This window comes from Lutra lutra, chromosome 1, assembly GCF_902655055.1.
Source record: "Lutra lutra chromosome 1, mLutLut1.2, whole genome shotgun sequence".
In the NCBI taxonomy this organism is placed as follows: domain Eukaryota; kingdom Metazoa; phylum Chordata; class Mammalia; order Carnivora; family Mustelidae; genus Lutra; species Lutra lutra.
The window spans coordinates 168,224,159-168,250,391 of NC_062278.1; the positions used below are offsets into that span (position 1 = coordinate 168,224,159).

General features: G+C 42.1%; 1 protein-coding gene across 8 annotated transcripts in view; it reads left to right on the plus strand.

Moving 5' to 3' along the window:
- Window positions 1-18,928, plus strand: part of TMCC1 (transmembrane and coiled-coil domain family 1) — a 263,955-nt gene extending 245,027 nt beyond the window's left edge. For all 8 annotated transcript variants that reach the window (XM_047743995.1, XM_047744009.1, XM_047744001.1 and 5 more), the window contains 2 exons: window positions 12,393-12,528; window positions 14,909-18,928. In XM_047743995.1, the coding sequence (XP_047599951.1) occupies window positions 12,393-12,528; window positions 14,909-15,223 (451 nt within the window). In that variant the 3' untranslated portion in view covers window positions 15,224-18,928. The remainder of the gene's footprint in view (window positions 1-12,392; window positions 12,529-14,908) is intronic.
- Window positions 18,929-26,233: the final 7,305 nt, after the last annotated feature.

Below are 26,233 nucleotides of genomic sequence, written 5' to 3' on the forward strand. Positions count from 1 at the left end.
TGAGTGAGAGCATGTATTTTGGGAAAGAAGGATGCAAGGTTTAGACAGTTTTTCTAGTGACGGGATTGTGCTGACTTGTGTAGGTAGTCTGTATATTCCATTAAAGTATTATCACAGGTTTATTAGTAGAACCTGTGTTCGTGTAGTACTTCAGGGATAGAAGGGCCCTACAATATCTATTTTAATCTCATTTTACACGTGAGTACACTGAGGCCCAGAAAGATAAAGTGACTTTTGCCAAGTCACACAGTAAAATTGTTAACATATATTTTAATCTGCTAAAAACAGGAACACTGTTCCTGTTCCCATAGGGTATATAATATATTACTGAGCTACCAGAGGAGAAAGTTGAGCTGTGGCAAAATGTATTGAAAATAGGAGAGGGGCGCCTGGGTGGCTCAGTGGGTTAAGCCGCTGCCTTCGGCTCGGGTCATGATCTCAGGGTCTTGGGATCGAGTCCCGCGTCGGGCTCTCTGCTCAGCGGGGAGCCTGCTTCCCTCTCTCTCTCTCTCTCTCTCTGCCTGCCTCTCCATCTACTTGTGATCTCTCTCTGTCAAATAAATAAATAAAATCTTAAAAAAAAAAAAAAAAGGAGAGAGGGGCACCTGGGTGGCTCAGTGGGTTAAACCTCTGCCTTCAGCTCAGGTCATGATCTCAGGGTCCTAGGATCGAGCCCCACATCGGGCTCTCGGCTCAGTGGGGAGTCTGCTTCCCCCTCTTCTCTCTGCCTGCTTCTCTGCCTACTTGTGATCTCTCTGTCAAGTAAATAAAATCTTTAAAAAAAAAAAAAAAAAGAAAGAAAATAGAGAACTAGGAAAACATTCATTGACAGTTTTACAGGTTCCTGTTGTAGTTTTTGCCTTCAGGGATCTGGCTGGGAATCCTACTCAGCTGCTACCCTCGTGTGGCAGTGTCAGGTAGGCAGGCTAAAAACCCCCCGCCTGATGAGGAGCAGTGTGCCATTTTAAAAGCTTCTATTTTAAGGGGATTGCTGTCTTTTGGAAATCGGCTTCTGATACTGTTTGTATTAAGCCCAGGGATATTTTAAATTGCCCTGAGTCATAAGAGCAAAAATACGAAGAAGGCAGTCACCAGAGTAGTTGTCACATGCAGCACAACCTTAGGTAGCTAGGCTAACCCAGTTAGGCACAGGCCATTAGAGTTTTAACTAAACAAATAATCAGTTAAATACTATTTTATTTTACCATCGCTAGACATTAGAAAAATATGATCTGGGCGCCTGGGTGGCTCAGTCGGTTAAGCGACTATCTTTGGCTCGGGTCATGATCCTGGAGTGCTGGGATCGAGTCCTGCTTCAGGATCCCAGCTCTGTGGGGAGTCTGCTTCTCCCTCTGACCTTCTCCCCTCTCATGCTCGCTCACGCTCTCTCTCTCTCTCTCTCTCTCAAATAAATAAATAAAACCTTAAAAAAAGACAAAAATCACCAGAGACAGCTATTTTGGCCCCTTTATTCCAGGTGTTAGTCCTGCGTCAATTATAAATTGATCTGAGAGTCTCCAGAGTATATGTAGACTAGGTTTGGACAATGAGTTTGAAATAGAAACTTGAGAATATTGGATCAAATTAGCTCCTATAGAGAAATAAAGCCCAATTGAGGTACGTTCTTAGGAAAAGTAAGACCTTCCATAAAAGAGATTTACAGATGTGCTCTTCCTAACATAGCCACTGAAGAGTTAAAGGAGGAAGAATGGAAAGGAAGGTGAGGAGAGGGAGAGAAAACTTACTTCAGTAAGTGATTGAGGTTAGACAAACCTGCATTCACTTGCCAGCTCTTTTGTATGACTGTATGTAATTCCTCTAAGCCTCAGTTTCCTCTGTAAAAACAAGATAATGATATATACTATACAGGGTTGTTGAGATTATTAAAAGAGATAATAATGTACGTGAAGCACCTAGTATGGTGTGTAGTGTGACAGGATATTAGAACTCTGTCATTACCCAAACCATAAGAGACTCAATCTCACAAAACAAACTGAGGGCTGCCGTCGGGAGGGGGTTATGGACGTTGAGGAGGGTATGTGGTATGAGGGTATGTGTTACAGTGAGTGCTGTGAAGTGTGTAAGCCTGACAATTCACAGACCTGTATCCCTTGGGCAAATAATACACTATATGTTAATTTAAAAAAAAAAAAAAAAGCTGTCATTACCAAGTTTTCGGATTACCTAGAAACCTCCTCTGCCCCGGCTTTTATTTATTCCCTCTATACTATAGGCATCTGCTGTTTCTTGTCTTTAAGGTAATGCACTGCCTACCCTGAACATTTCAGGGACCGATTCTGTGCTTTTTCCTTTCCAACTACAGGCTAGTTCAGTGTTTCCTAGCCTCTTTTCAGGCTTCAACACAAATGAAGTAACAAAAGGTAAAGAGGGAACATCCACTTTCCCCAATTCAGCCAGGAATATATTCAGGTTCCCACCACATGTTATACCCCTACCCCAAGTGTGTCTGTCCTAGTCAAACCCTGCAGTAGTTACCTCAGGTCCCTGTTGGTGTTAGCCCTAGGATCTGGTTCTTCCTGTTTCTCTCTGTACCTACTCTACAAGATTCTTCAGCCATCCTGTCCTACTGACCTATTGCCCAATTAGGGAAGCACACTTCCCTATCCCGGCTCTCAGAGATGGCTCTGAACTTTTGAGCCACACCCAAAGAGTGATGCACTAGGTGAAACATTCCCAGCCTGAGACTCATCCAGTTTCTCATTCATCAGGAATTTGACACAAAAGAGCCCTGGCTTATCTTTAATCCAAGATGACTACTGTGTTGACCTCCAGTGGCTGAAACATTTTATTAATGTTTCAATTATTTATTAATTTTGTTCAATTACTTATTCAATTATTTATTAATTGTTTACCTACAACAAAATCTAGTTGTCTTTTTATATCTTGTAAATAGAGCACATTTTTCTTGGGGATGGGGGATGGATTTCACATGCCAAAATATGACATAACCTATACTGAAAAAAGATCTCACAGTCTTAAGGCTTTCTGTTCACTAATAGTTAAACTCAAACCGTATTCAAGTGTCTAAGTTTTCTTTGAGTTGTAATGATTTGGGAAGGACTTTTGAGTAAAAAGTCTCAAAATGAGAGTATTAATCTTATATTCCTCTGTGATCCAGCTGGAGTCTCGTGGAAAGCACATGCCAAAATCATATACTTGTAGGACCAAAAATTGCCCCCCACTGCATGTCCAGAGAGCTCTAATTGGCATCATATCAAGAGATTAAAATCCCTTAGAGTTCTTGATTTTAAAAAAATCACATGTGGGGGCGCCTGGGTGGCTCAGTGGGTTAAAGCCTCTGCCTTTGGCTCAGATCATGATCCCAGGGTCCTGCTTCCCCCTCTCTCTCTCCCTGCCTCTCTGCCTACTTGTGATCTCTGTCTGTCAAATAAATAAATAAAACCTTAAAAAAAATTTTTTTTTAAATCACATGTGAAAGACTATACACAGTGTACCTTTCCTTCCCCACCCCCACTCTTTGATTTGGTACTAATATTTAATGAGAGGACAGACATGTTCTTTCTTTGAATTCCCTGGGTATTTTACTTCCCTGTTTTTAGGATTTAGGTAGGAAGTAAACACTAGCAAGTAAAGTAAAAGAGATTATAATATTAATAATGGGAGTAGTGGGAAGTCAGTAGGAACTGGAGTAATGGGTATTTTCTTCCTTTTGTTGTTGTTTACATTTTGCATTTGATTAGGGGTATAGAAACAGTAAGTTTTTTAAAAGACAATAATAAAAGAAATCTAGAAACGGGAAGCATGAACCAAGTGTTTAGGATTCTCAGTACACCTCATTAACCTAGTAAGGGGAAGTTACTGCATCTTTCTCAGCCTCCCATTTCTTAATTAGAAATTGAAGTACCTCCCAGAGACAAGGATTAATGTAGAAATGTCTTCATGAATCAGAGGCAGATGCCACACATAAAAAGGCATGGGTGTGGGGGTGGGTGGTTATAGCTTTTGTTATTATTGGTGTTAGTGTTTTGGTACTTTGATGTTTACAGTGATTAACTAAATGTAGATTGAACCCTAAATTCCTCCCCCACATGCGCTCCTCCACCCAAAATGACATTACATCATCTTTACTGGGCTCTTTGTGTTAGCCTGATTTCAGACCATAATTTTACATGTAGGTTACGTAAGCCACATAAAAATGACTGATGGCACTGAAAAATGTTTGATTGGAAATTGCTAAGCTTGATCAGGTTTGTGCTTTCAAATTGTGGGTTGTGAGGTTGTGAAAAGAGCTAAGAAGCCAACTTCCATGACCTGGGTGAACAAATCAGCAAAAGTGTTTCAGTAATGACAGGCCTAGTAAAGATCTTTAAGGTGCTGAGGCAACCCAGAAGACCTACATTCCAAGCACCAAGGGCATCTTGCCAGCCTCTTTGTTCATCATATTTTACAAAAGCCTCAAAGTTTAAGACTTTCTTGGTTTTCTCCCTGATGTTTCCTGTAGATTGGAGGCGTTTACTGTGGTAACCCAAACACAGCTGTGTAAGTGTAGGGGCACCTGGCTGGCTCAGCTGGTAGATCAGGCAACTCTTGATCTCAGGGTCATGAGTTTGAGCCCCAAGTTGGGTGTAGAGCCTACTTAAAAAAAAAAAAATGTGTAAGTGTAATAGGGTTTCAGCTACACAATAACAGCTGTGACTTTTCTGTTCTTTCAGAAAGTCATCATTCTCCAGGTAATTCTTGTTACTTGAAGAGGAAAGCAAATGCTAGTAATTATTAGTTGGTGAATTAATGGGGCTGTTTCAACTGGACCCATTATGGGTCTTGCTTCACCCTTGAGTTCTGCAGCTGTTGATCTGTTTTCATCTGCAGGGAAATGGAGCGCATTCTACTTACCCAAAAGCTATTTCACTATTTCAAGTACTATCTCTGGGAACAATAGTGTATTTTCTCATTTGGGAAGATTCTCAGCTTGAGGAAATCTTGCTGTTAATTTCTCATGTAACCATGAGTAAATTATTCAATCTCTGAAGGACTTCATTTTCCACAGGAGCATAGTGAGGATTAGCAGTTTCTATTCAGCTCTTTCCAGAGATTTGCAAAGATCAGATGAAATTTATTTGAGATACTTTCCCTCTCACACATACAAAACACATAACCATGAAAGGAAGGTAGGTAGGACAGTTTCATCAATTTAAAGGAAAGTTTGGAACAGGCCAGTGAGTGGGCTTAGTTATTTGGCAAACTTGAGTCAGGGAAATAGCAGGAACCCATTTGTATGTGCTGGCCCTCCTGATGAGCAAGTAAGAAAAGAGGCTTGTGCCTCTCTTGTCCTTTTTGAGAAGGACAGAATATGTACCCAGAAAACCCATTTGTGAGATGTCAGGAAAAAGTATACTGGAACAGTGACGATTTTAGAAAATGTAAAATTGAGGATGTAGTGCTAGATGAAGAAGTGGAGGATTAGAGGGGGGGAAAAGTCAGAAGGAGGAAGCCTTGAATGTTGGAGCCACACAGCACTTGAGGTTAACAAGCAGTCCTTTTGAACTTTCTCACTAGGGATTGTTGGAGGGACCTGGGAAGATCGTAAAAGACAAAAATGAAACCAAATGTATACCCGTGATGAATCTTTCCCACTGAGCTCCATTTCTGTGCCGGGCATTTGATGTCTAACTTCTGTTGAACTTCACAGTTGCCCTTTGGAGTAGGTAGATTGCCCCTTCACAGGATCACCCACACTGGTGGGTTGCACAGCCAGGGTCTGAAACCAAAACCCAGACTGAGCAGATTATCAGCTGGTAAAAATTGCATAAAAACAGAGGCGTCTGGGTGGCTAAGTGGGTTAAGTTATCTGCCTGCCTTTGGCTCAGGTCATGATCTCCGTCCTGGGATCCAGCCCTGCAGCCATTGTCTTGGGCTCCCTGCTCAGCAGGGAGTCTGCTTCTCTGCCCCCACCCCCCCCACCCCCGTTCCTATGTGTGTGTGCTCTCAAATTAAAAAAAAATCTTTTAAAGAAAAAGAAAAAAAAATTTTTTTTAAGATTTTATTTACTTGATAGAGAGAGAGATCACAAGTAGAGCAGCAAGCAGAAGGAAAGGAGGAAGCGGGCTCCCCGCCAAGCAGAGAGGCTGATGCAGGGCTCGATCCCAGGACCCTGAGATCATGACCCAAGCCAAAGGCAGAGGCTTAACCCACTGAGCCACCCAGGTGCCCCAAGAAAAATATAAAGAAAAACCAAATCCAGTGTGAAAATAGTTTCCAGAACCTTTGTCATGTTAGTGACCATTTTATGATAAACATTGGCTTATAATAAGGTTCAAGAATGTTGGGAACAAGTGCTGAGGACTTTTGTAAGTACTCTGTGATTCATATACAGTTTTACATACTTACATATAGTGTTGCAGAACTACAGAATTTCCCTCTTTACAAACAGATAAAAATCTGAGGGACAGCCTGAAGTGTTATTAATAAATCCTCTTAGGTATTCACAAGTGAAAGTATCCAAAACATATTTTATCACAACCCAAAGCCATGAAATAGCCCAAAAAGGAACCTGAAAGAGATACATGTAGGAGGGAACTCCATAAAATACCGTCAAGCAAAAGTTGCAGATGGCACAGGGAAATCCAGTTGATGAAAGAAACTCAATGTGAAATGGACCAAACAAGCGAGAGATTATACTGCCAGAAGACAAAGCAATAATACCTTCAGAGGGCCAGGGAAGAATAACTGTGACCTAAGAATGCTGGGTCCACCTAATTTATCATTCAAGAAAGAGAGTGAAATTGAGAACTTTCAGACATATGTGAACAAAATTACCACTCATGGAAACCTTTGCTGAAGGAAATACTAAAGGATATACTTCAAGAAGGGGGAAAAACTCGAACAATGGGTGAAAGAAGTCAGTAATGCACGTCCTAATTAAATAGGGACTTGAGGGGCGCCTGGGTGGCTCAGTGGGTTAAAGCCGCTGCCTTCGGCTCGGGTCATGATCCCAGGGTCCTGGGATCGAGCCCCGCATCCGGCGCTCTGCTCGGCAGGGAGCCTGCTTCCCTTCCTCTCTCTCTGCCTGCCTCTCTGCCTACTTGTGATCTCTATCTGTCAAATAAATAAATAAAATCTTTAAAAATAAATAAATAAATAAATAAATAAATAGGGACTTGAAATTATATATACTAAAAAAAATCTGAGTGTCTTACACCAATTTGGATCTAAAATTTAGAAAAGAACGTGGGGTTCAAGGATAGCATTTCAACAGCATATTAAGAGTGTTGGCGCGCCTGGCTGGCTCAGTAGAGCAAGTGGCTCTTCGCCTCAGAGTAAAGTTCGAGCCCCATGTTGGGTATAGCGTTTACTCAAAATTAAAATCTTTAAAAAAAAAAAAAAAAGAGTGTTAAAACTTTGGGGGAAGAAACATATTTTGTACCTTAATCTGCCTGGCACTTGGCATCTTTCTGCTCACTTTATTCCTGTCCCTTTCAGTCAGTAGGTGCTCACAGAAACATTAGAAAAATAAAACACAAATGTGAATGCAGTTTTTCTTTTCAACTAGATGTGTAGCTATGGGACTCCTAAACACAGATAAAATGACAGAATAGGCTAACTTAAACCTTGGTACCCCAACATGGACATGCTACTGCTGATAGTTGGGTGGAGAGGTGGGGCAGAAAGGTCTTCTCACCCAATCTTTTTAATGCACACCAAAGTATATGTCACCCTCGCCCAGGCTTGGGGCTGGAATATTCTCTCGTAGCAACCTGTGAGCTCTGGCCTGGCCTTGCCCTCTCTGGGCCTCTGTGTCTTCACCCAGGATGAAGACAATAGAAGACAGGCTTATCTTTACAAATATGTGCACCGAGAGGGTGCTGAAAGAAACCACCATCAGCAGACTAAGTTCAAAATGACACTGACAGATGCAAGCGCAGTTAAGACTTTACCAGGGATTTGTCCTATAGAATTACATGGGGAAACTACTTCCTGTTGCTGAATGCAGGTAGCAGAGATAATGCAGGCAAGGGAGTAGCTTGTTTTTGTGGCACCAAAGACTGTGGGGTGAGAATTACAAATAGCTAGGTTTTAGTTCAGTTTTAAAAAGAACTTCTCTGATAGTGAAAAACACCGCCTTAAGAAAAATGAAACTTTGCCGCTGGAGGTTTTGAATGCTTGTCAGGGGTGTCATAGAAATAATTCCTCGGTTGAAAGAGATGTAACTAGATTTCTAAGATCTTTTCTAACCTCCAGAGTTTAAGATTCCTTCTTTTAAGGGAGCCTATGTTATCTTTCAAACAATACTTCAAATGTTTGTGGTATACTTCTCTTCACAACATACTGATTTTAACAGCTCTAGATGTGTAGGAGGTGTATGATAGTGATAATCTTTGAGACCTGTAAAATCGAGTGTGAGATATTTGGATTTATTGTATAGTTAGCACAGTGATGTGGACTGCAATGAGCCTAAAATGAGATTAAGGCCATAAATTAGTCACCACAGGAAATATTTGGCTGGCTAAAAAGTTTTTCAAATTGCCCATGAATTCCTTTCAGGGAGCATTTTTTCAAGTGTTGCCTTCTTTAATAAGTAGAAACATTTTCAAAAAGGCCTTTATGTGGGATTCCTGGATGGCTCAGTCTGTTGGGTGTCTGTCTTCTGCTTGGGTCATGATCCCAGGGTTCTGGGAGCAAGTCCTGGGTCCAGTTCCTTGCTCAGCAGGGAGTCTGCTTCTCCCTCTGCCTGCCACTCCCCTGCTTTTTCTCTCTCTCTTTCTGACAAATAAGTAAAATGGAAAGAAAGAGAGAGGAAGGAAGGAAGGCAGGCAGGCAGGCGGGCCATTATGTTTGGGTACATTGTGGAGATGGAAAGGAGAAAAAACTGACCTTTTTTAACAATACTTTTGTGTTGACATATTCCATTGTACGGTTGCCCCACAATTTATTTATCCATTCATAAGTTGATGGACATTTACTTGTTTCCACTTTTTGGCCATCAAGAATAATGTTGTTGTGAATGTTTGTGTACACCTTTTTGTGTGGAAATACGTTTTAATTTCTCTTCAGTATTCCACTGGAGTGGAATTTCTGGGTGATACAGTGATTTTATATTCCTACCAGCTGTATGAGAGTTCAGATTTATCCACATCCTCCCCAACACTTTTTATTATCCTCTTTTTGATTCTAGGTATGTAGAGTTACTACATTCCTCCTCCCGTTGACTCCACCTTGACATCAGGCTCCAAACAATCATGTCACTGTAGCTTGGTCCAGCTCCCTGTGTGGCTATGTAATTTGGATCAACTATAGACATGACTCAGATTTCTTACTTACAAAAGGGAATTTAGCTCACCTGGGCTTCTTCAGTAGTTTCAAAGTGGCATCACAGCGCAGAGGTTAAAAACTTGGGTTTAAAGTCAACCATACATGGATTTGAATCTTTGCTCCCTACTTTATTTCTGTTGCCCTTAGACAAGTCACTTTACCTCTCTGAGCTTCAGTTTCCTTATCTGTAAAGTGAAGATAATACCTACTACCCTCTTGGAGTTTTAAATATGAATTTCGATTGGGGCGCCTGAGTGGTACAGTCAGCTGTCTCTTGGTTTTGGCTCAGGTCATGATCTCAGGGTCCTGGGATCAAGCCTGCTTCGGGCTCCACACTCAGCACAGACCCTGCTTGAGTTTCTCTCTGCCTCTCCCCGCCCACCAAATAAATAAATAAACTTTTAAAAAATTAATTTGGATATATAGTATACACTAAATAAATGGCAGCAGCTGCTGTTACTTTTCTGTTTTTAATGGTATGCGTGAGCCATGTTTATATCATATATTCTCCAACATTCCTGAAAGACTATACAATTATGGAACACATGCGAAAATGTCACATGGGTCTGTTCTCATCAGCAGACTGATTGCTCCCCTCCCTGCCACCCAGCATCAATCCTTAGCTTAGGAGGGTTATTTGCTTCTAGGTCCTGCTCTTCCCTTAAATCTCAAGGGATTGAGACTTTGGAACACTCCTTTTATAAAGCCTCTGTCCCATCTCTGGTAAGGAGAAAGAATGATGAAGTCATCAAACCCTAAAAGTGAGCTTATTTAAATAAAATAGGACGAACCTGAAAAGGCAGTAGTATGTCAACGTATTCTTATGGCAGTTGGTAGACTTAAAATTTGATAGAAAATCAGTTCTAGAGGTGGCGCCTGTTTCTGAGCACTTGCCCTAGGCAGCAGATGAAGTGAAAAGACAGTCACAGAGAATATGGCCCCGAGTTACAGGTAACAGGTGGAAACACTCTCTGATCTGTTCCGTCACTTCAGTAACAGAATTTCAGTGCGAGAGAAAACAATACAGATGCCTATTAAGGATAAAGGAAAACTCAGTAGGATTCAGTAATACAGTGAAAAGGGTCAGACTGTGCCTTTTAAATAAAAATACTTGTTTCTTAGAGAAGGAATGGAGTGTAGGATATAATTATTATATAATTATTGGGAGGGACAATATCAGTGATGCTGCAGTATAAAAATTACCTTAAACAGAAAACTGTGTATTCCTTAAAAGTTGGTGTGCTATATATGAGATTAAAAACAAGGAAAGGGAGGGTAGTTTTAAATGTCGTCTTTATTTATTTATTTTTTTAATACAGAGTCTCTTGAGGCTTCTGTGCTAGCGTTGGGTGTGTGTTTGCCCAGTAGTGTTCAGTAGTAGTGTATTCTCCTATCGACCTGAGCTCTCTGTCTGACTGAGAGATTTACATTTTATTCACCACAAACCAGAGATGTGTTATTGTTCCCTTTCTAGTCTGTTTTAATGTATAGTGTTCACCTATCCTCCTACCTACGTATCTCTTTGTCTGGTTCATGGAATTCCCACACACAACCTACCCCAGTCTGTCCTCTTCTCCTCTACATAACCCATATTCCTAAAATGCTGTGTTCCTCATGTCATCCCTCCCCCATCAGCAATCTGCTTTGGGCCCATTTACTATCTGTTCTAGAAACCCAACTCCCATACCTACCTCTTAAGGCCAGATTTCCATTTTTATCTCCTATCCTTTACCCGTGTTTTTTTTTCTACCTAAAATCTCTGATCTTGTCCTTAAAATTTGTTTCAACCCTACTGGTCCTTAGGTACCCAGCCCAGGTTCTGCCTTTAAGTAGATAACCTTCTCATAGGTAGCCCTAAGTGCTAGAGATACAAGATGATTAAATGACCTGCTCCCAAGGAACTTTATCTCCCTCCATTCTTCCTGGTTTTTTTCTCAGTTATAGCCACACTGACCTATTTTGTGTCCCTCAGACCTGCCACGCTAGTTCTCATCTTGAGAACTTGATACTTGGTATTCCTTCTGCTTTAAGATACTCCTCCCCCCACATCTTCATAAGTCCATTCGTATCATCAGTCAAGTTTCATCTGTCATCGTTGGAGAGCACTGAACAGGGAAGAGTTCTTCTGACTATTCCAGCTTAACCAACCACCAGGCACTCTGTCATATATATACCCCTATTGATCTTCATTTTACTTATCCATACCTGCAGTTGTCTTGGTTTTTCTGCCCCCCTCCCTCAACACACATACATCTTAGCATGTAAACTGCTGAGGGCAGGCATTCTGTGTTGCTTACCACACTGTATTCCCAGTACTTTTTTTTTTTTTTTAAGATTTTATTTATTTATTTGACAGATAGAGATCACAGGCAGGCAGAGAGGCAGGCAGAGAGAGAGAGAGAGAGGAGGAAGCAGGCTCCCCGCTGAGCAGAGAGCCCGATGAGGGGCTCAATCCCAGGACCCTGGGATCATGACCCGAGCCGAAGGCAGAGGCTTTAACCCACTGAGCCACCCAGGCGCCCCATATTCCCAGTACTTTGAACATAGCTGGTACACAGCAGACTCTCAGTAAATATTTGTTGACTGAGATGTCCTACCAGACACTGTGCTTGGCCATGGGGATGAAGGTCTCTGAACCGTGAACGTCCAGGTGAGTGACCTGTCCAGTATCAGGATAAGCTAGTGGTGACGCTAGAAGGTCAGTTTTCATTTATATGCTGTTTATCTTGTGATGAAACCTGCTTAATTTTATTCTAGTTTTTGCCTCTCCCCTTTGCTGCTCAGAACGGAGTAAGAACTCCCTCATTTATTATAAGTATGCTCCAAGCTAACCAGGGCTGCTGGCATTGCTGCAAATACTGTGTGTTGAGAAGATTGTGGAAGAACCATGTTGCTGCTATGATATGGCCTTGTAACAAGCTGTCCATTCCAGGGACTAAGAGCTGTTCCCACTAGCATGCCCTTTTATCCCAGGCCACTGACTTAATTTCTTTGTGCTTTTGTTTTCTTCCTTTGCAGAATGGGTTTTGGGGATTATATGTGAATAATACCAGGAAAAATATAGAATGCATAAAATTCTAACTGTCCCCCCACCTTCTTAGATGTGAACGATTAGAAGAGCAACTAAATGACCTAACGGAACTCCATCAGAATGAAATCTTAAACTTGAAGCAGGAGTTGGCCAGCATGGAAGAGAAAATTGCATATCAGTCCTATGAACGGGCCCGGGACATCCAGGTTAGCATGAAGACTAACAACAAGTAGAATGGTGGTTGGCAGGGACCGGGGGTTGAAGGGAATGAGGGTTTCTTGTTTAATGACTATAGAGTTTCAGTTTTACAAGATGGAAAGAGCTATGGAGTTGGGTGGTAGTGACGGCTGCACAACATTCTGAATGGATTTAATACCACTGAGCTGTACACTTTAAAAAGGTTAATTAAGGTGGTAGGTTTTATGTTATGTGTCTTTTACCACAATAAAAAAGAGGAAGAAAAAGGAATAAAATACTGTTGCATGCTATAACATGGATGAATCTGGGAAACACACTCAGTGAAAAAAAGCCAGTCACAAAAGACCACATATTATGTGATTCCATTTACATGAAATGTCCAGAACAGGCAAATCTATGGAGACAGAAAGTAGCTGAGCAGTTGCCAGGGGCTACAGGAAGGGGAAATAGGGAGTAATAGCTAAGGGATAGGGGATTTCTTTTTGGGGTGATAAAAGTGTTCTAGAATTTGATGATAGTGATGGTTGTACACCATTATGAATTTACTAAATCCCACTGAATTGTGCACTCTAAAATGGTTAAAATTTAATGTTAGGCATATTTTACCATAATAATGAAAAGTTTAGGAAAAAAGATGAGGACTGTAGACTATAAAGAGAAGGTTATACCAACTGTAATACACCTACCCTTCAAATGATGTGCATTTCTTGAAAGGCTGTACCATGTAGGGGTGGTATGCTTGCTTGTGTTCCTAGGAAATGTTCTGAGGATCACAGCTTTCAGTATATAGACCACCTGCATTATTACATCTGTTGGTTACACTTCAGGAGCTGCTCTGACAAGACTCAAGGCCATCTTGTCTGTCTTCTACTATAGCAAAGGAGGCATTTATCCTAGTTGCCAAATTCAGACCTTTTACAGGCACATTGCCAGGCCATTTGCGAAAATAACACATGAGGCAGTTATGTTTAAGGCTCTCTAGTTAATGCTATGAGGAAATAGAATATGTAACTTTTTTCTTACTCCAGTTGGGAGGTATTTCTAAGGGAACAGTTGCTGGTTTCACAAAGAAGTATCTTGAAATAAGCTAGTCTTAGGGAAGGGAAGTGGTCCAGGAGTCTTGTATTACAGCCTAAAAGAATTAAGGGAATGTCTGGATCATTTGCCCAGCTGCCATCTTCTCCAGACTCCGGAATTCTGTTTATGTTTTAGTTTTTTTCCCGTGATCATCCTGAGCTGGGTAGCATTCACTGTCCATTCATTAGCTTGCTTCAGTCTGAAGTTGCCTCACCTTCATCTCAAATCACAGGAAACCAGAATGCATTGAAACCAAGACCAGAAAAACCTAGGGCTTCCACCACCGCTGAACTTCGGAGCATACCTGACCATAGCTAAGGAATAGGTTCTGTCCTCTGAATGTTGAGGGTAAATTTCATATAAACTCACGGCTTGAAGGGAGCATATCACTTATAATGTTTGGTCTAGTGTTTGGGCATAGTGTCCCCCTTACAAAGATCAACCTTAAAAGCAGCAGTAGGGGGGGTATACTTTTCTTATGAAGACAGATCAGAGAGCCCTTTACACTGATGTCTGTGATTTACTTGACTTGGAAAACAGCAGGTAGTGCATACAGGGATGTCTAGAGGATGTTCACCATGTCATTGTTATGGTGAAAAAGTTGAAAGTAACCTAAATCTCTCCAGCAGGGACCTGGCTGAATAAACTGTGGCATATCTATCTGTACTACAAAATGCTATGTAGCAATTAAAAAGAATGAGGTAAATCTCTACACATTGACTTGGAAAGGATCAGCAGGACCCACTGTTGAGTGAAAAAAAAAAGACTTACGCATTAGTTCCTATAGTATGATACTATTTATATTAAGATAGGAAGTTAAAAATAATTCCATACATTTCCCTAGGCTGAAATATGTATGTATTTAAACATAGGTGAAAGAATGAACACATGTCAAAGTGACAGTATTACTTCAAGGCCAAGACCTAGATTTAAGGAAAATATCAAGAGAGACTATATATCCTCCTTGAAATGTTGAGCAAGTACGCTTGTCCTGTGCAATTAAATTAGTAATTTTTAAATGGAAAAAAAAATCATATACTTGAGGTCTTGTTATTAAAATGTTCAAGACCAATTCCAAATGTGGCTGCTACTTCCTGTGAACCTTCCCATGAGGAATGCCATGGAGGGCAGTTTAGGTGAATAATAATTGCTGGAATAATGACTTACACATTGAGCCTTTCGTATTCAAGACTCTCACATATTTAAAATCATTGGCATAGCTCAAGATGCGTCTGGCTTGCCCAAAGTGCATATCATCTATTCAGAGTAGTGTAAGCAGAAGGCTTAACTATTCCCTGTTCTGGCCCACAGGAGGCCCTGGAGGCGTGCCAGACCCGCATCTCCAAGATGGAGCTGCAGCAGCAGCAGCAGCAGGTGGTACAGCTGGAAGGGCTGGAGAATGCGACTGCCCGGAACCTTCTGGGCAAACTCATCAACATCCTTCTGGCAGTCATGGCGGTCCTTTTGGTCTTTGTCTCCACGGTAGCCAACTGCGTGGTTCCTCTCATGAAAACTCGCAACAGGACGTTCAGCACTTTATTCCTTGTGGTTTTCATTGCCTTTCTCTGGAAGCACTGGGATGCCCTCTTCAGCTATGTGGAACGGTTCTTCTCCTCCCCCAGATGATGCTGGCACAAGAAGGCAGTGCTCCCCTACCCTCTGGCGAGTGCATGCAGCGAAGAATTAGACAGCAACTTACCTACTCTGAAGTTTTCTACAACAACAAAAGAGTTGAGTGAATCTGTTTACATTTAGAATAATGTTTTTTTCTTCAAGAGACGCAATTGCAATAGTATTTTTTAGATTTTATCCAAGAAGTTTTTTGGGCAAAAATCTTGGATCATTTTTATGTAGCATGATTTTCCTTGGGATGCAAATCTTAAACAGTCCTTTACTATGAACCAACAATCTGGAGCACACTGAAGGGCATTCTAAATTGTGGCTTGAAGGACTGCACTAAAACCCACTAAAAAGATGCAAAAACCTGATTAGGGGAAACCAGTTAAACCTAACACCCTGCCTCGTCTGGGCTCACCACCTCTCCCCCTCCCAGACTAACTTTACTGTGAAATCCTGCCACATTCCATGTCTGAATTTTTGGATTCAGGGTGGATTGTCCTTGTCCGTGGAAGAACACATGGATGTCTCCCTGGCTTTCTCACCCAAGTTGGCCACTCATGCTAACCCCGGAAGTATGATCACTTTTGAACCTGGTCCCTTAACCTTTGCTAGGATACAAAAGTGAGAGCATCATGCCCCCAAAGGATCACTGCAAAGCCCTACTACAGTATTTTGAAGTAGCCCTCTAAATACTTAATTTGAAGCAAAATCCCTTGGCCGCACTTTTAAGGTTTTTTTAAATATGTGTATAGTCACCAACTTAAAACAAAAAATCCGAACAGCATACTTGAAGAATGTAATACTCAAACTCTCAGTGCTTCCTTATGGTTTCTAATAGGATTTTTTATTATTGTTGTTATTATTATTATTGGGTTTTTTTGGAAAGGGTTGGGAGGGTCTTTTATTTTTCCTTTGAAATAAAGAAGTGATGTTTTTAAATGAAGAAATGTGTGGATATTTAAGTGTGCTGCTCCCTCTTGTCTTGAAACAGTTTGAGTAAGGGAAGACTTGCTACAAATGCTTTCCTCTGAAGCCCGTGTTTTGAGATGCAGCTTAGACTTCCTCCTCTGGCTGCTGCTGCTCTTTGGTGTCCTGCCACCCCTACCCACCACTTCATGGGCTTGGTTTGGTTGGAGAGGAAAGGGGTGTGCAGGGAGAGGAGGAGGCGGTTTCCACAAACCAGCATGATAGGATAGAGATTTTTTTGCCCCAAGAAAATGTTCACCCAGTGACTTTGGACTGGGATCGATTGTCTTGAGGAAGAATTGAGACTATATTATGAGAGTCATACATAATTCCTTGTGTTTCCTTAATTTATTTTTAACACCCCCCTGATTACTGAAACCAAAGTGATGTGGAATCTTCTGTCTGCATTTTGGCCCCAGCATCCTTAATTTCAAAGCTTTATTCTGTCTGCCTGAGAGAATCAACCGAAGGTGATTCTCCCAAAAGAACAGAAAAGGATCTGTCAGGTTAGAAGGACCCAAGTTTGGGGTGTAAAGTGTTACCCACTTCCTATTCATCTAGACTGACTTACTACTATACCTATGCTCAGTGGACTTGTATAGACAGTTTAGAAAAAAAACAACTGAGCCTTCTTCCCCATGCTGTAACCAGTTCTACCAGGATGGAACTGGGCTTTTAGAGCATATCTAGAAAGCTTGGTTAATCTTTTCATATTCACAGTATTGAATCCCAAATGCTGTTCCCTCTTGGCCTCAGTTCTGTGCAACCAAGTGATGAACAAGGGGCACATAATAGCCCTGAAGAGAATAGCAAAGCATGCTTTGCCTATTCTTCCCACACCAGGAAATTCTTTTGGAATTAGATTAGCATTGCCTTCTCTGTCTGAGGGGATGGTTTACATGACAGCTCCAGCCTCCTGTGGCTTTGGCAGGCTGGCCTTCTCAGAGTCAGCATGTTGTTTCCATAATCATTTTGATATTTTAACTCAGGTACCCCCAATCTTCACTCCATCCCCAGATGATTGTAGTACAACCTGTTAGCTCTGTTGACCTCTCAAAATTAGTGCCCAGAGCAGGGACCACAGGGATGATTTTTCTATTAAAAAATAATTGGAACCAATTCATGTTCAGGCCAAAAACAAATTGTTCCCATGCCTATGTATTTTAAATGTTAACTTTGCCTAAAAATACTGCAGTGACTTTAGGCAGGAGTGCCAAAGGACACCATGACCTTGTCAAACTAGCATAGTTTCTCCTAACCTTCTGCTCTAGCTTAATCACTCGAGTACGGAAGAGAGCCCCACAAAGTTATCAGAGACTATGGCCACCATCCTCTAGTTTTTCTAAGAACCTTTGAGTCCCCTAAACCGTGTAGAGGCTACTAAGTTTTGTGGGCCCTAGAAGTCACTGTGATAGATGGATTGAAATTGTTCCTATTTGCCATGGGACAATTTCTATCAAAGGAAGGTTTTCGCCTCTGGACAGCCCCCTGAGCTCCCAGCCAAACAGGCCCTTGCTAACTGTCCACCATCCTCTCTCAAACTGTCTTAGGAAGGAGCTTCAGGCTAGGTCAGTCACAGTAATGGCTTTCTCGCTGTCTTGTCCCTTGATTCTTCACCAGGCCCAACAGTTGTCTGCATTTAATGCTATTTGTAACCATGCATCTGTTTTCATGCCTTCCCCCACTTCCCGCTGCCCACACCTGTTGCCTTTGTGTTTCTTTGCATTGTGGCTGTTCCCAAATTCTGGTCTAGTCGAAGCTCTTCTATAATCTCACTCTAATGGTTGTTTAACAATTGTTCTGTGAGTAGTAATTTCCCCTTGCTTTAATGCTTCTTTTTTAAAGACTACGTGCATTCCTTTTGAAATGAAGCATTCCTGGATTACTTGTTAGTGCTGGTGCTTGAGGCTGGCTGTGGTAGCCTGGGTGACTCTTGTTCAGGTTGTAGAATAACTAACATTTTACCTTTTTTATGATTCAACTGAAGGGCACTTCTGTCTGCTCCAATTTCAATTCCTTGGTATATACTCAGTGCATCCTAGCAAGGAAGGCTTTCTACTTCACTGGCTCCCTAAGAAGAAAAAGTAGGTTAAATTTTACACTTTGTTGACTGGGGTCTCCTTTCTCCCCTGTACCCTCGCCACCCAACTGAGGTAAAAATCTGATACCAAGGAAAACACTGGGATCAAGCCTTCCTTGCTAGCCATGCCCTAATACTGAGCATATTTCTATGTGGTCTTCACTGCATTTGGTTTTGTTTCTGACTTCATATTCCTTTGAGGTACAGTCAGATGAAATGCTGAATTTCATGTAAGTTCCAGTGAGGAGCTGCCTTTCAGCATTGGGAAATATGCATCCAAAACAAAACCAAATTTATAATCGACAAATTGACACAGACAAAATTTATGGTTCCCACCCCCAAATGAAACTGGGGATTTTGAACGTGGCTCTAAGAGTTAACATTTCTGTGTGTTGTGTATGCTAGGTGATACCCTCAGTAGGACTGACTACTAGACTGTAAGTGTGTTTTATCAAAGTGTGTCAGAATAAAAACTCACTTGCACGAATTGAAAAGTACAGAAATGACACTTGTGAACGCGTGAACGTTAACACTGTAGTTGATAGATCTTAAGCTGCTAATTGTTGAGAGAGAATTACATTTATTGTTTTGTCTGGTTGCTGCATATTCTCAGCAGCACTTTTACTGTACATACAAATTGAAATAAAGACCTCAGCTATTAACGAGGTGGTTGGACTCGGGTTTATTTTGCTCCTTATTTTTGCATATTCAGTTTCCATGACAAGTTTGTCAGTCTGAAAACTCTCCATTAGTTTGTACATTAGAAACTGTGTGTGTGTGCGCGAGTGCGTGCAGTCAGTATCTTGAAACCATAACTGATAGCTGGGTGACTGTCACTGTCTCCCAGGATTTTATACCCGTCATTTCAGATTGTCACTTTGCCACAATTCCTTTCAACTGGTAGGTGAGACTGCCTTTTAGTTCTTTGGAGGGAGTTTTTTAGAGGTATACCCCCACCTCAGATTCATCTCACAACCCCAAGTGGATATAATAATCCCTGCCTCCTTTTTTCTTATTATTGAAATATAGTTGACCCAGAATGTTACATTAGTTTTATGTACACAACATAGTGATTCTACGAGTCTGTATGTTATGCTGTGCTCACAAGTGTAGCTACCAACTGTCACCATACAATGCTGCTACAATACCATTGATATTCTTACAAGGTTACCTAATCCCTATCCATTCTTACAAGGCTTTGTTAATAAATGTGGTGGATATATAGATACACTTTGTAAAACATTTGACATCTGAAGTTCTAGATACATGTAAGGGTTTTTATGTAGCCAAGTCCCATCTATGGTTTTGTTCCAGAGGTAGTAATTTTTTTTAAAGTAATACCTGTGCCCAGTTGGGGGCTCGAACCCACAACCCTGAGATCAAGAGTCACATGCTTTACTGACTGAGCCAGCCCTAGGGGTAGTCATTTTTAATACGGTTTCTCCTTGATGATCTCTGGGAAGCCTCTGGAAATCCAGAAGCTTTCATCTTACCTTTCTTTGACAGGATATCAAGCAGGGACCTGATGACTTGGTTCTTCATAACTACAATTTGAATGTTGAGAAATTTGGGCCCACACTTCTGGCTTACTAGCTCTGCCTCCTACCCCATCTGTACTTAGAGATATCATTCCCACCTTGATCCTACCTAGTGGGTGTTGTGAAAATAAAAAGAGCCTCTGTGAAAGCTTTTTTTGTTTTACAGATTTTATGTATTTATTTGACAGAGATTACAAGTAGGCAGAGAGAGAGGGAGGGGAAGCAGGCTCCCTGCCGAGCAGAGAGCCCGATGGGGGGCTCCATCCCAGGACCTTGGGATCATGACCTGAGCCAAAGGCAGAGGCCCAACCCACTGAGCCACCCAGGTGCCCCCTGTGAAAGTTTTTTAAATCACAGTAAGAATGCCCTAAATTTCTTGAAATGTGGACCAGGCTGCTAGGTACAGATGTGCAGGTTGTACATTGCCCCACGCTATAGTAGGCTACACTGTGAACAATATATCCAAGTGTTATGCAGTGCCTAATGGTACAAAGAGCAGGCCTGATTATAATAATTATATAAAATATAATAATCTCAAAGCCTGCTTTATTTTCATTCATTAAGAACTTGAGAGAATGGAAGGCTGGTAACAGATCTGAGAAGCTGTTGTGAAAACAGACTGGGGAGACACGTGAGGGTATGGCCAACCAGACCAGAAAATGTATGTCTCATCTAAAGGATTTAAGTGTATTGGTTTTAAATGCTGGGCAAGTCTAAACCTAGCCAGCTTGTGACCTCAAGTCTAGGTAGTGAAGAGTAGCTAACATTTATTGAGTACTTCTTGAATGCCAGGCATAATGCTTAGTACTTGGCATGCAGTTCTCACTTCTCCTCACAGTCTCACAAAGGCAGTGTCCTCATTGTCTAGGTAAGGAAACAACCCAGGGTTCAGTGGCTTGCCCAAAACTCTACTGTTAGGAAATGGTAATGGTAATGTAATGGTAATTGAACGTGTAATGGTAAATGGTAAATGAACGTGTTGGAAAGCAGGTCTGTGCAACATAGATAACAAAAGATGAGTGTCTACAATGTGTGAGTATAAGTTAATATTAACCAAGAAGAAAACAACTCAGAAAAGTAGGGAAAGGTTATGAAGTAGTAGTTCACAGAAAAAGAAATGAATGGTCAATAAGCATTCAGAAGAAAATGTTCAGCCCCATGTGTAAATCAGTACAGTAAATGAAAAAATAAAAAGCCAGTTGTGGAATAGTAAGTATACTGTCTCCTATTCATGCAAAAATATTCTTGTTTGTGTAAATGTATGTAAGTCTCTAGAAATGAAACTGCACATTGAGTTGTCCCCAGGTAGTCACTCCAGGGTGTGGGGGCCTTCACGCTTGCCGCCTATAAAGTACAAATCTCTCTAATGCAAAATGCATTTGTCTGTTTTTTTAATTAAAGATATTGAAACTTTTAAAAAAGAAAATGATAGGTCCATTGTGGAGAAATGAAAAGAGTTGGTAATATTTCTAATACCAGATTATAATAGACCATTTTCTTCTTTAGGATTGCCCTAGAAGGGACTCTAGACCCAAATAAAGCCCATCTACTGGACTTTCTGGAAGCCTGGGTTTCCAGGCCTGGTGGTCAAAAGGCTGTTTTGCTGCCAGAGGGGACGTGTGGAGAGGTGTAACCGTAGTAAGCATGTTCAGCCTGTTCAGCTCAGCCCCACACCCATCCAGCAGCATTTGAGAGCCTCTGTGGGCAGGACTGGGCTATGGAGATGGCTAAGAGAAAAGGAACTGGGTAGAATGAAATACATGTTGTAATAGAGTCAGAGGCCATGTGTGGGAGTGGAGAGGAGGAGGCACTTCTGACAGGGCAGTTGGGAAAGGCTCAGTGGAGGAGGCAGCAGTATCTGGGATGGCAGAGGACAAGTATGGGATGAGTGGAGGTGAGTGAGGAGGGTGTTGCAAGTTGAAGAAACAGTATTAAAGTGTGGAGGTGAGAAAGCCGGAGGAGAGTGGCTCCAGCCATGGATGTGAGCTGCGAGTGACTGGCAGGCTGCCTAGAACAATGTATGAATCAGCAACAAAGTTAAAAATTATGGGGATGGGGGGTATGGGGGGGAGGGTAGGTTGTAAGAAATCTAGAACGCTTTGCTGAAGTTTCATCAAAGTTCTTGAGCGGTGTAGTCACCCAGCCTTGTATTTAAAAATAATGTCATAATTTCAAAAGAAACCAGTAGCCTCCTTTTCATGAGGTCCAAGTCAGTCGGGTGATGGAGAAATGCTGCCCAAGGTATGTGGTCTTTTGCCTTTTGATACTATAATAGGAGGAGCTTCAAATTGTTATTTGATGTATGACAACTGCGGGTATAGGAAGCTCAGACCTCAATTCTTTTTTTTTTTTTTTTTAGATTTTATTTATTTATTTTGAGAGAGAGAGAGTGAGAGAGAGCATGAGAGGGTAGAAGGTCAGAGGGAGAAGCATATTCCCCATGGAGCTGGGTCCCCGATGCGGGACTCGATCTCAGGACTCCGGGATCATGACCTGAGCTGAAGGTAGTTGCTTAACCAACAGAGCCACCCAAGCACTCTCAGACCTCAATTCTTATCTAAAACAAACAAACAAAAACACATGGGGTGCCTGGGTGGCTCAGTCTGTTAAGCGTCTGCCTTCAGCTCAGGTCATGATCCCAGGGTCCTGGAATTGAGCCCTGCATCCAGCTCCCTGCTGGGCGGGAAGCCTGCTTCTCCCTCTCCCACTCCCCCTGCTTGTGTTCCCTCTCTTGCTGTGTCTCTCTGTGTCAAATAAAATCTTAAAAAAAAAAAAAAACAAAAAAACACCTTTGTTACTTTTGGCATTAGAATCCTTCAGATCTAGAGCAAGAGTACTTGACAAAATCTAGTGTTCTGGGTGCCTGGGTGGCTCAGTCGCTAAGCATCTGCCTTTGGCTGGGATCATGATCCCTGGGTTCTGGGATGGAGCCCCACATCAAGCTCTCAGCTCGGTGGGAAGCCCGTTTCTCCCTCTTCCACTCCCCCTGCTGTATTCCCTCTCTTGCTGTGTCTCTCCGTCAATTAAATACATAAATAAAATCTTTTTTTAAGATTTTATTTATTTATTTGACAGAGAGAGAGAGAGATCACAAGTAGCCAGAGAAGCAGGCAGAGAGAGAGAGGGAAGCAGGCTCCCTGCTAAGCAGGGAGCCTGATGCAGGGCTCTATCCCAGGACCCTGGGATCGTGACCTGAGCTGAAGGCAGAGGCTTTAACCCACTGAGCCACCCAGGCGCCCCAAATAAATAAAATCTTAAACGAAAATCTAGTCTTCTGCCTTGATGAACTTCAGTTTAAGCTGTCCAATCAGATTTTCCTTTAGAAGACTTCATTTCAGGGACCCCTGCGTGGCTCAGTCAGTTAAGCCTCTGCCTTCGGCTCAGGTCATGATCCTAGGCTCCTGGGATCTAGTCCCACATTAGGCTCCTTGCTAAGCCGGGAGCCTGCTTCTCCTTCTGCCTGCCGCTCCACCTGTTCAGGCTCTCTCTCCCTCCCCTCCCCACCCCCACTCTCCTGCAAATAAATAAATCTTAAAAAAAAAAAAAAAAAAAAAGACAACAACTTATTTCAGCAGTTATTGAGACTATTAAAAGGTACAGCAAGGGGGCGCCTGGGTGGCTCAGTGCGCAGTGGGTTGAGCCTCTGCCTTCGGCTCAGGTCGTGGTCTCAGGGTCCTGAGATCGAGCCCCGCATCGGGCTCTCTGCTCAGCAGGGAGCCTGCTTCCCTTCCTCTCTCTCTGCCAGCCTCTCTGCCTACTTGTGATCTCTGTCTGTCAAATAAATAAATAAAATCTTTAAAAAAAAAAAAAAAGGTACAGCAGGGGCGCCTGGCTAGCTTGGTCGGTAGAGCATGCGACTCTTGATCTTGGGGTTGTAAGTTCGAGTTCCACGTTGGGCTCAGAGATTACTTAGAAAAAAAAAAAAAACAATGGGTGCTTGGGTAGCTCAGTTGGTTAAACATCTGCTTTCAGCTCAGGTAATTAACTCAGGGTTCTAGGATCAAACCCCACTCTGTATCCACTCTCTGTTCTTTGGGGAATCTATTTCTTCCTCTCCCCTCTGCTCTTGCCCTCTGCTTGTGTGCACTCATTCTCTCTCTCTCAAATAAAATCTTAAAAAAAAAAAGAAAAGAAAAGAAAACCATACCTTAAAGAGATGGTTGTGAGGATTAAATGAAATAATTGTAAAGTGTCTTGACCAGCACCTGACCTCAAGTAAGTGCTCCACAAATGGTCTTAATAGACCAAGAGGGGCGCCTGGGAGGCTCAGTGGGTTAAAGCCTCTGCTTTCAGCTCAGATCATGATCTCAGGGTCCTGGGATTGAGCCCCGCATCAGGCTCTCTGCTCAGCAGGAAGCCTGCTTCCTCCTCTCTCTCTCTCTCTCTCTGCCTGCTTGTGATCTCTGTCAAATAAATGGATAAAATATTATATATATATATATAAATATTATATATATATATATATATATATTAGACCAAGAATTCCTTGAGGACAGGGGCCTGTCTCTCTGGATCTCTTCAGGATATATCCTATCGCCCATTTTCACCTGACAAGGAGCTCAGTAACCAGACTCAGTAATCCCTGGCCAGCCCTGGTTCTGGAGTTGGTTTGGGGAATGGAAAAATCAGTATGTGTCAAGAAAACCCAAACAAAAAGGAACACAGCCATAGGGATAAAAACAACTTGCAAACAGATGTTCATACAGTTGGCTATTGATTTTACCAGTGTTTTCCTTTTTTTTTTTTTTTTTTTATTTATTTGACAGAGAGACAGAGATCACAAGTAGGCAGAGAGCCACGCAGAGAGAGAGGGGGAAGCAGCCTCCCTGCTGAGCAGAGAGCCTGATGCGGGGCTCGATCCCAGGACCCTGAGATCATGACTTGAGCCGAAGGCAGAGGCTCAACCCCCTGAGCCACCCAGGTGCCCCATTACCAGTGTTTTCTTAACCAGCATGGTGGCAGGGACATTGTCATGTTCATGGCTATGTCCTCAGTGTCAGGAATGATGCCTGACAATTAACAGGTGCTCATTAAAAAGTGGAATTCAAAAATCACTATTGTGGGGCACCTGGGTGGCTCAGTGGGTTAAGCCTCTGCCTTCAACTCAGGTCATGATCTCAGGGTCCTGGGATCGAGCCCCGCATCAGGCTCTCGGCTCAGCAGGGAGCCTGCATCCCCCCCACCCCACCCCCAGCCTGCCTCTTTGCCTCCTTGTGATCTCTCCCTGTCAAATAAATAAATAAAATCTTTTTAAAAATCATTATTGAATTCCTATTCTGTGCCAGGCACAGTCCTGCCTGTGCTACTTGCCGTTCTTATACCTACTCTGAAGAGGAGCTGGTATAATTTCCATGTTGCCAGTGAAAACAAGCTCGATAAGTGTTTGGGTTTTTCCCTATGAACAGGTCATTTCATCAATGGCAAAGTCAGAAGTTGAACTCAGCGGAGTTTGCCTCGAGAGCCTATACTGTTTCTACTCCATTTTGCTGGACAATGAATCAAGATATGTGGATTTCAGGCTTTGTGTAACCTTGAGAAGGCAAATCAATTTTTCTGGACCCCAGTGTCCTTACTATAAAGTTACCTTAGTTCTCTTCCAGCAATAAAATGATATTCTTAGCACTTGTTGCCCAGCCCTATGATCTCCTTAGGAGCATTGGTCATAACCACTGAAAGGGTTAAATATTGAGACAGGATGAAGTGGAGATTTGCAGCTGAGATCTGGATATCACCATAATAGGCTCGTGCATTCGGGAAGAGGGGTAGGAGCAGGAAGGAGGGGTAGGAGCAGGAAGCCAGGGAAGCAGTTTGAAGCAAATATAACAGGATGTCTGCATGACAGTGGGCACATGGTCATTCTGTTCTCTTTCTGTATGAATTATTTGCTGATCTAAAAGAAAAAATTAGGTAAAGTATCATGGTGTTCCCATATATAGCATATTAATGGGAGCATTAAGAGGATGATAATTGGGCCACTTCTCAGTGTGCTATTCAAGAGATCTGCAAGTTGTATTCAGCTGGTCAGAATTCTTACAGAGCACACCAAGACATCACTGGTACTTCAAAAAGCAATGTTCAAAAGAAAAATAAAGTAGCACAGTTCTATCCCATTTAGTTATTCATTTGCTGTAATGATTGAAGGCTTATACCTCTAATGGGTTATCTGAGAAAAGTAGTTGCAGGCAGCTTAAAATTTTCTCACGTCCTTTTTAAAAACGTATTCTTAAAAAAGATTTATTCATTTTAGAGAAAGAGGATGGTGAGGGGGGGGAGAGGGAGAGTCTTAAGCAGGCTCTGCGCTGAGAAGGGGGCTTGACACGGGGCTCGATTCCATGACCCTGAGATCACAACCTGAGCTGAAACCAAGAGTTGGATACTTAACTGTACCACTCAAGTGCCCCTAGGAAAATGTATTTTAGTAGTTGATATTTC